Below are 9,810 nucleotides of genomic sequence, written 5' to 3' on the forward strand. Positions count from 1 at the left end.
AAACTTGTCCTCATTTCTCAGACAAGGGCAGGAAACTGCCTGGATCCTTTGACCCCTTTTGTTTGTTTTTACAATACTGGGGGTGGAATGAATCCAGAGCCTTCCCGTGCTAGGCAGGTCAGACGCTCTGCTGCTGAGCCATACCCCAGTCCCTTTTACCATCCCATGAAAGGCCCTCAGATGTCCTTAGTCTCCCTCAACACTGCAGCTTCCCAGTCTCAGCCCAGCTGGGCCTAGGAGTATGACCCCCTGGTGCCTCCATCACACACCAGCATTTGCCCCAAGGGCACTTAGACTCCAAGAGAGTCCAGTACTTGGTGGTTTTTTTCTTCTGACATTTGTTTGCTATTTTCCAGTTTTTGTAGTTTGCACAAATGATTTTTTTTTTTATTGTGCTGGGTAGGGGTACATTGTGGCATTTACAAACGTTCTTACAATATATCAAATATATCATACTTGAATTCACCCCCTCCATCTTTTCTTTATAATAACTTCTTTTGGTCGGGGGATGCTGGGAGTTGAACCCAGGGCCTCTGGCATAGCTTTGTTTTGTTTTGGGGTTTGGGGAGGTTTTGTTTGTTTTTCGGTACTGGGGATTGAACTCCTGTCCTTCACCTTGAGCCACTCCACCAGCCCTTTTTTTGTGAAGGCTTTTTTCAAGATAGGGTCTCACAAACTATTTGCCCACACTTCCTTTGAACTGCAATCCTCCTGCTCTCTGCCTCCGGAGTAGCTAGGATTATAGGCTTCAGCTACCGGTGCCCCGCTGGGGTTTTTTTTGTTTTGTTTTGTTTTGTTTTGTGCGACTGGGGTTTGAACTCAGGGCTTCACACTTGAAAAACAGGTGCTCACCACCTGAGCCACACCTCCAGTCTAGCTCCAGTTATTTTGGAGATGGTATCTTGTGAACTATTTCCCTGGGCTAACTTCAAACCTCAATCCTCCCTGTTTCAGCCTCCCAAGTAGCTAGGATTACGGGAATGAGCCATTGGCACTCAGCTCATAGCTTTGTTTTTAAGGACAGTGAAGATAAACTATCACTTGTAGTCTTCAATCTTTCAGCCCCCATTACTCCACACAACCCCAGCCACATTTTGCCCTGGGGCCTTGCCCCAGCAGCTCAGCTTCAGCTCCATCTGACATGATGCTAAGCATTGCCCCAAAAGGGAGCCAGTTCCTTTTGACTTTGCCCCTACTATTCCTCTGCTACTTCAGGAGATCCAAGATAGCCACTTAGTAATTGGCTCAGGAAGGCTTCCCAAATGAATCAACTCAATGTGTTAACTCTGTCCACCCTTTTCCCCATTAAAAAAAAAAAAAAGTGATATTTGTAAGTAGTGGGTTTCTCAAATATTCATTGAAAGAATGTGGAAAGAACTTTATCTGTCCTGCTGCGAAAACTGGCTATGTACTTGCAGAAGACTGAAACTATCTCTCACCCTGCACAAAAAAATCAACTACAGATGGATCAGAGATCTTAATGTAAGAGCTGACACACTGAAACTATTATGGGAAAAATAGGGAAAACTCTGGAAGACAGAGGCATTAATTATTTTCTGAATAGCACTCCAGTTGCCCAGGAAATAAGAGCAAGAATTGATCAATGAGACTGCAACAAATTGAAAAGTTTCTGTTCATCAAAGAAGCAGTTTCTCAAAAAACTAAAACCTACCTTATGACCCTGCCATACCACTTTTTGCCATATATCCGAAGGAGTGCAAATCAATATACAAGAGAGATACCTGTGGCAGGCATTGGTGGCTCACACCTATAATTCTAGCTACTTGGGAGGCAGAGATTAGGAGGACTGAGGTTTGAGGCCAGCCCAGGCAACGTTGTTCTCAAGCCCCTCTGTCAAAAATACCCAACCCAAAAAAGGACTGACAGAGTGACTCAAGTGGTAAAGCCCATGCCTGGCAAGTTGCCAGGCCCTGAGTTCAAACTCCAATACCACAAAAAAGAGAGAGAGAGAGACATCTGCATATGCATGGTTTTTGCAGCTGCCTTCACAACAGCCAAACTGTGGAAACAGCCAAGGTGCCCAATAACCAATGAATGAATGAAGAATCATATATGTCCCATGACATAATACTCAACCATAAGGAAAAGTTTCACTAGAGTGGAACTGGAGATGACCGTGCTCAGCAAGAGAAGCCAAGCTCAAAGGCCAAATACTACTGTTCTCGCTCCTTTGTGGAGCCCACACATACATGATGGCACCTGAACGCATATGGGAGACTAGGGTGGCCAGCAGGAAGGGGAGAGGGAAAAGAAAGGGCGCTGAGAGGGAAAGGATGGAAGTGTGCTACCTCTGTCCTATGAAGACAGAGCAATAAAACCCACCAGCTACTGTTTGAGAAGGGGCAAAGGAGTGGAGATGGGAACAGAGTGGAGGGTGAACGCATGGATGGGATTATCACAATGAAATTCTCTTGCATTATTAAGAGGGGAAAAAGGATTTTTGTCTATCCTTTCAGGCTTTTTTTTTTCTACCTCTTGGCCATAATTTCCCCCAAGATTATCTTCAGTGGTTCCTAAAACCCATTTTGTAGTTTCTATTTTTATTTATTCTTTTGTTTGTTTTGAGACATGGGGTCTCACTATGTTCTTCAGCTAAGTCTGGAACTTCTGGGCTCAAGCAACCTTCCCACTTCAGCCTCCAGAGTGGTGGGACCACAGGTGCATAGGCACCATGCCTGGCTCCATTTTGTTGGTTTCTGAGTTTTAGTTCAGCACCTAAAACTCAGAAACCAACAAAATGAAAACTTGCCGATGGGCCCTTCCTGCCTATTTGTTTGGTTTTGCTCCCCTTCTCTAGCAGTGTTCTCAGGTCTCTTTGCTCATCTTGTTGGGATTGAGTGCTGTTTTTTTGACATCTGTGAATAAAGCACTGCCTGGGCCCCTCCCTGGTCAGCTGAGTACTCTGAAGGGTAACAGTACCCTAATCCTTTTTCCAAAGCTCATCCTCTAAGAACACTTCAGGACATCTCCTCAAATTTCTGCCCCATCAGGGCTTAGATTTCCCAGCTGTTCTCTTTAAAATTTGGGGAATGGGGGCTTCAGCACTAATCTGCCCTCCTCCTGCCTGGTCCTCCTCCACCATGAGCCCCACTGCTGCTTGGACCAGACCTGGTGGGAAGGAGCAGTTGAGGGCCCTCCCACCATCTGGAGTCTCAGCTTCACTCTGGTCCTGAATCCAAGGTCAGTCACTGACTTGACTTCCACCACTTGGGCCCCTGGCCAACATCCAGGTGTAGGATGGCAGTCTAAAGAAACTTTCTGTGTTGCACAGGTCAACAAGCATGCATTTTCTGGAGGGAGAGACACTGTGGAGGAGCACAGGCAATTTGGGGGCAACTGTGATGTGGATGTGTCTTTCATGTACCTGACCTTCTTCCTGGAGGATGACGACAAGCTTGAGCAGATCAGAAAGGTAAGACAGGAGCCGCAGGCAGGCCACCCCAGCCTTAGTGTTTGTCCAGCTTCCTCAGTTTCCTCAGTTGCCTGGCTTTAGGAACAGGAACCAGGTACCATGTTGTACTCTTGTGGCCCCAGCTACTCAGGAGGCTGAGGCAGGAGGTCTCTTGTGCCCAGAAGTTTGAGGCCTGCCTGGGCAGCATGGGAAGACCCAGTCTCAAAAAGAAAACAAAGAGACCGAATAAGGTCACTTATGTTTTTAACCATGTTCTGAGAACCCAGTGAACAGACAGCTCAGGAAAGGGAACATACAGACTGCTATTTATTTAGTACCAGCACAGAAAGAGAGAAATGTAAGTCAAAACAAAGACAACCAGCCAGTTGGTGTCTTTGACACCCAGCTAATTTCACCTAGGAAATTAGCAGGGCGTATTTCAGTGGCTATGAGCCAGACACCTGAAGACGCTGTTGTGAGTGTCCCCAAGCATGGCAGCTTGGCCTTGGGAACAAAGCCTGAAAAAGTCTCAGGTTAGCCTCAGATTTTCCATTTCTTGGACTCTTCCAAGGAAACAATTCAGAATAAGAAAAGGCTTTCCACAAAAAAGCATTGAAAATGGTAATTGCAAAAAGTTCAAAACACACTGCAATAGAGGAAATGTTAGATTAGAAATGTTACAAGTAGAGCTATAGGTACACACCTGTAATCTCAGCACTTGGGAGGCAGAGATTGGAAGGACAGAAATTTGAGACCAACTCAGGCAAAAAGTTTGTGAGAACCCATCTCAGCAAAAAAGCTGGGTGTGGTAGAACACACCTATCATCCCAGTTAAGCGGGAGGCATAAATAGGAGGATCATAGTTTGCCAGGCCAGGGGTCAAAAAGGATACCCTATCGAAAAATAACTTGTTTTTGTTTTTGTTGGTACTTTGGTTTGAACTCGGGGCCTCATGCTTTCAAAGCCAGCTCTCTACCACTTGAGCCAACTCTGCCAGCACAAAAAATAGCTAAAGCAAAAGGCTGAGGGTATGGCTCAAGTGGTAGAGTGCCTGTCTTGCACACGTAAGGCCCTGAATTCAGACCCCTGTACCTCAAAAAAAAGCAATTCGTTGGAGTGGATTATTACGCACATGTAAACTATTTAAGAGTTTTAGGGACACAGGAACATATGTGTCAGATAGTGAAAGATACAAAATTAAAAATGCAGTGAGTGGCCAGCTATACTTAATAAAACACACAGGGGAAGGAAACCCAAAAGAAAATATGCCAGATGCAAGTGGTTGTCATCCACCTCTGGCTGTTGAACTGCAGGTGAGTTTTCTTTACCTTGCTACTGCCTTGTGGCTTAGACCTTTATTACTTCTCTTTAGGGAGTGGGTATTACGTTTACAATCATAATAAAAAACAGAGATTTCACAGGAGCCAGCAAGGCTAGGAGGGACAGTTGTGTGCTCATTGTGCTTGGGTGGGGTGGGTATTATGTCCCCACTGGCCCTTTTACTAGGACAGGGCAAGCCACAGCTAACGGTCATAGCCAGGTTTTAGCCATTTTAAGAAAAGTACACATTACTGTCACGATGGTAACAACAGCCCACATTGTGAGGGCCACCCATGCCTGTCTACAGGTGGCAGGGGCTGAGCTGGAGTTCCAACTGGGGCATGCAGACCCACTTTTCATGGTACCTTGCTCCTTCCTGGCAGGATTACACCAGCGGAGCCATGCTCACTGGTGAGCTCAAGAAGACTCTCATAGATGTCCTGCAGCCCCTGATAGCTGAGCACCAGGCCCGGCGCAAGGAAGTCACTGATGAGATGGTGAAGGAGTTCATGACTCCTCGGCAGCTGTCCTTCCACTTTCAGTAACGCTTGTTTTCTATTTGCATATAAAGTTGCATATAAAGTTTATCCGTAATCCTAGCCCCATCAAATCAAAATCCCTTTAGGCTTCTGTCACATGGTAATTCTTGGACTGGTCTATAAACCCTTTGTGTGTTCTAGATACTGTTTCTTCCTGTAAAGTCTATCCTTCCTGTTTTGTGGACAAATGCTGTGGGCAATCGGTGCTGCTAGGGTTGCATGGTCAGATAGAAAATCCAGCTGTGAGTCTCTCCCACAAAGAGCCCAGGCTGTGGATCCTCTGTGGCCCACAGAAGACTGTCCATCTGAGAACAGCCTAGGTTCCAAATATACTTCCAAAATGTACTCTGTAAAGAAATGTGTTCTAAGTGAGATGTGATGTTACCTCCCTGTAACCCCAGCACTTAGGGAGACAGAGACAGGAAGAGCCAGAGTTCCAGACCAGCCTGGGCTACCTGCAAAGATCCTGTTTCAAAAAAATATGTTGTATGTATACATATGTGGAATCAAAATGTCATTATTATAAAACTAAAAAGTGTTATGAATAGTTGATGTGGGGAAGTATAATGGGCAAAAGATGTGTTTTAGGCCCTTCCCCAAAAAAAAAAAAATTGATACCTAAAACTGATAATTTTGCTTTACTAAGAAAATCACCCAGCTTTGGGCTGGATATGTAGGCCAGTGGTAGAGCAACTTCTTAGCATGCATAAGGCCCTGGGTTCTATCCCCAGCACCACAACAGAGAGAGAGAGAGAGAGAGAGAGAGACCACCCAACTTTAAAGCTGCTTTTACCATTGGACATGGGTAGAGTTTGGGCAGGTTTATTAGCCTGAGTCTTGTGGGTGAAACTTTCCAGTTGACTTAACTAAACTCCAGACCATGCATGCATGCCATCCACTCCAGGAATCATGCGCTTTGCCCTTACCGTACTAACTTTTTGCCAAATACCCTCACTCCACCATGCACAATCCAGTGGCTCCCCACACACCCTCTGTAAGATGCTAAGGATGGTCTGTTGCCTTTGCAGATGCTTTTGTTTTGACACTTGACTGAAGTGGAAGTCAGCACAGAGCAGTGCCCTGGCTGTCCCAGGCCAGTGGATATAGCTAGAGAAAAGCTCGGGTGGAGTCCTCCTGGCCCTGGCGTTTTACCTGTGGGCGGGCCACATTTAATCACGTACCACATGTAGTCTTGACAAAACAGAAGCCATTTCTCAGGGAAAGCCCCTGGTTGAAGTATCTGTTCTCTCCAAAGGCACAGGGTCCACTCTTGAGTGCTCTGTCCTTGTGCCGCCCACTGGTAAAAATAAACTTCTTTTGCTCCTGTCTGTGTGTCTGTTGCTGTCTGTTGTCTCTGTCCAGAAAGACTGATGAGGTTGTGGCAGCCTTGCTGCAGGCCCAGCCTGTGTTACACCCACTGCTAAGACCCATAATTTTCCCCTTGGCCCTCAGAAGGTGCCCTTAATTCTGTGGGCCACATGGGGAGGAAAAAGCACTGAAAATCCAACAGCACTGCGAGCAGGCTCCCCAGAGTCAATTCATGTCAGGCATCACTCATTCAGGGAAACTGCCCTTCTATTTTTCTACCCTTGCCAGTCTACCTGGTGCTGGATTTCCCACCTCATTTGTTTGATTTTCCCATCAGCTTGAAAAGAATGCAATTGGATGCTCTGTTTTTCAGAGGAAAGACAGGCGTTCAGTGGCACCGCTGCATAGCAATGGAACCAGAATAAAAAGGGCCTCATTCCACCAGCCCGAACTCATTTTGTCACTGGGAAAACTGAGGCTTCAGAAAGTGAAGCTTGACTTGTCCAAGGCCACACGGTGGCATTGTGACAGAACACTGCCCTAACTCTTAGTGTTAAGGGAACAAGGCTCCAGTTCTGGACTCCCAGGTGCCTGCTGCAGGTCCCCACTCGCCTGCTGCGATCCAAGCCCACATGTGTGTCTGCTCCTCTCCCAGCCCCTCCCACTGGCCCAGTCCCACCCTCTCAGGCTTGGAGGCTCGCTGCTAGGGTGCATCACGCACACAGGTTTGGCCTTGCTCACTGCTCTGTGGTTGTGGGAACTAATGTCACTTCTTGTAGCGCTGTTGTACCACATCACAAGTGCAACTACGCAGATAAGATGAGGGACAGCACGTGAGGTCTCCACACGCAACCAGAGCATCTGTGGACAGCATCTAGACAGGGAAGAGTGAGCCTACAGGCCAACCTGTCCCCTCATCAGCTTTGGGGTAGCCACTTCTTGGGAACTCCATCTCCTCCCTGTAAAATAAAAGTAGTGATGCCTTACAGCCAAGTCCTGGGTTCATTGGCTGGGTGATTTTCCCAAGGTCAATGCCAGTCAAGGTGGAGGAAGGCTTCAGGTCTCCACACCCACCACCACATTTTGCTGAAAACCAGTAGTTGCTTGAAGCTCCATGAGAGAAATGGCCCTTCTGGATGAGGATGGACAGGGTTAGCCAGTCTCTGGGGGACCAGCCCAAGATCCGTTATCACTCCCTACCAGAGTGTGGGAAATTCAGAGGAGCAGCCTTTGTTCTGACTGATGCCACCTGTCACACAGGAACAAGAGCAGCTGCAGAACAGCTTACCATCTAGGACAGCACTTCAGAGTGGGAAACAGGCATGTTTCAGGCCCCCCAGCCCATGCCTGCTACATCATACAGACAGCTCTCCAGGGTTACACTGCTGGCCCTTCCCCCGGGTCCATGACTCTGAGTGGTCTCAGAATCATGAGAGACCTGGGTGGGACCAGCATTCGCCTCCCACTGGAAATTTTAACTGTCACCATGACTTTGTGGAGGCAACCCTATGGGAAGATTCAGCTTTCGCCCCATGCTGTGATTCAGCCAGCCTCTTCTCCCAGATCCTTCACTTTCTCACTTTAAAGCTGGAGCTAGACTTGCCACCTTGTGCCCAGCAACTATAAGAAACCTATGTGACAGGATCCACCTCTTATTCTGGGGATAAAAAAGTTTCATTGGGCCAGAGAAAGTAAGTGCAGGGGTCTTTCCTATAAGCCACTTCCCCTGGGGAGTGACAGAGTGGGGACCCGGGCAGAGCCAGCTGCTCAGCATCAAGTTGAACAGGAGCCAGGAACCTCCTCCCCATTACAGCCATTGACCATCTGAGCCAAGAATGCTGCCAGTAACTGGCCTCCCACGGCCAAAGCAAGTGAATGAACACTGGTGGCTTTGACAGAAGTGATCACAGGGTTGGGATTGATGGATTTATTAGCTGGTACCCTTTTCCCAGCCCTTGACAGAGCACCCCAGCATCCTGAACTCTCTAAACTGGATGAACTTTGTTGATGAACTCAAGTTCATAAGCTAAAAAGATTTTACTTGGGGGTTCTGGGAATTGCAGTTCAGGAGACACGGATGGCTCTGAACAGTGTTCTGAGCAGGGCATGTGAAGTGAGAGCTGTGGAGAAAAAGCTCTTAAATCAGTACAAGGTAAGGAAAGTCGTTTAAAGCAAGCCCCTGTGGAAATCGGAAGAGAACTCAAAGGTGAGAGGGTAGCGTGGCCAACAGAGGATAAAGAAAAGAATGTATATACTCGGTGAAAGTGTGCATAACACAGGTGCATCCCCTAGATGACCTAGGCATAGTGCAAGCATCTGTCCTTCCAGGTGCCTACAGAGGGTGGAGGTGAAGTTTGCACTCTAGGCTGCAGCTGGAGATGTACACAAGTCCTACTCCCTGCTAGGCTCCCAGCCTATCTTGAAAGCCCTCATTGTGGTTTTCATCACAGTCTTCCTTCATTTTCACCTTCAGGGGGCTAATGCAGGGCTTCTCAAATCCATGACACACCCAGGAGTTCCACTGCACCAGACCTGAAGCTGTACAGTCCTTGGGTGGCTCACACGCTTGGGGCAGGGGACAGGCAGGCAACCAGACAGAAAACCAGTCTGCATGAGAGCAGGTATCCAAAGGATCCAGGTGGCAAGACAGGGAAAGCTTCCTGAAGGAGGCAGGCAGGTGGAATTAACCAGGCAGAGGAGAGGAAGAGCCTCCCAGACAAGGGCATAGGGCTTAAGATCCAGTACTCAAGGGCCCAGTGATTATAAGAACCCTGTCGTGACAGGAGCAGGGCCAAGAAGGGTCTGCCTTGTTCTAGGAATACAAAAGTTTCATTGAGCCAAGACCCTGGAAGACAGTCAGTACAAAGACAGGGTCAAGGTCAATGTCTATGAGCAAATGCAGTTGAGGCAGGTGACAGCCAGCTTTTGCAGAGAGCTGCTTTGTTCAGACCCAGTGGGCTCACACTAGACCTGCCAGCCCAGGCCCCCGGTGGCCCATAACTGGAAGCCACCTGGCCCATCAAAAGCACAGCCAGTCCCAGCTGCCCCTCCCCATGGTGTGCCTGTGGACAGCCTGCTCCCCATCCCAGCTCTTGGCTCACATTATGGTATAAGCCCAGCACCCTCCCTCCTGCCCTCAGCAGTGGCAGCTCCAGCTAGGGTAGCTTCTGCTCAGGTAGTGGTGCTTTTGGCATGGGGTGGCATAGACAGCAGGCCACAAGTAGACCTCCA

The 9,810-nt window shown here is 47.9% G+C and overlaps 1 protein-coding gene across 4 annotated transcripts in view; it reads left to right on the plus strand.

Moving 5' to 3' along the window:
- The window catches only part of Wars1 (tryptophanyl-tRNA synthetase 1), a 36,567-nt gene extending 29,968 nt beyond the window's left edge, over positions 1-6,599 (plus strand). For all 4 annotated transcript variants that reach the window (XM_020183547.2, XM_074067166.1, XM_020183545.2 and 1 more), the window contains 2 exons: positions 3,293-3,433; positions 5,116-6,599. In XM_020183547.2, the coding sequence (XP_020039136.2) occupies positions 3,293-3,433; positions 5,116-5,277 (303 nt within the window). In that variant the 3' untranslated portion in view covers positions 5,278-6,599. The remainder of the gene's footprint in view (positions 1-3,292; positions 3,434-5,115) is intronic.
- Positions 6,600-9,810: the final 3,211 nt, after the last annotated feature.

This window comes from Castor canadensis, chromosome 3 (assembly GCF_047511655.1).
Source record: "Castor canadensis chromosome 3, mCasCan1.hap1v2, whole genome shotgun sequence".
Lineage (NCBI taxonomy): Eukaryota > Metazoa > Chordata > Mammalia > Rodentia > Castoridae > Castor > Castor canadensis.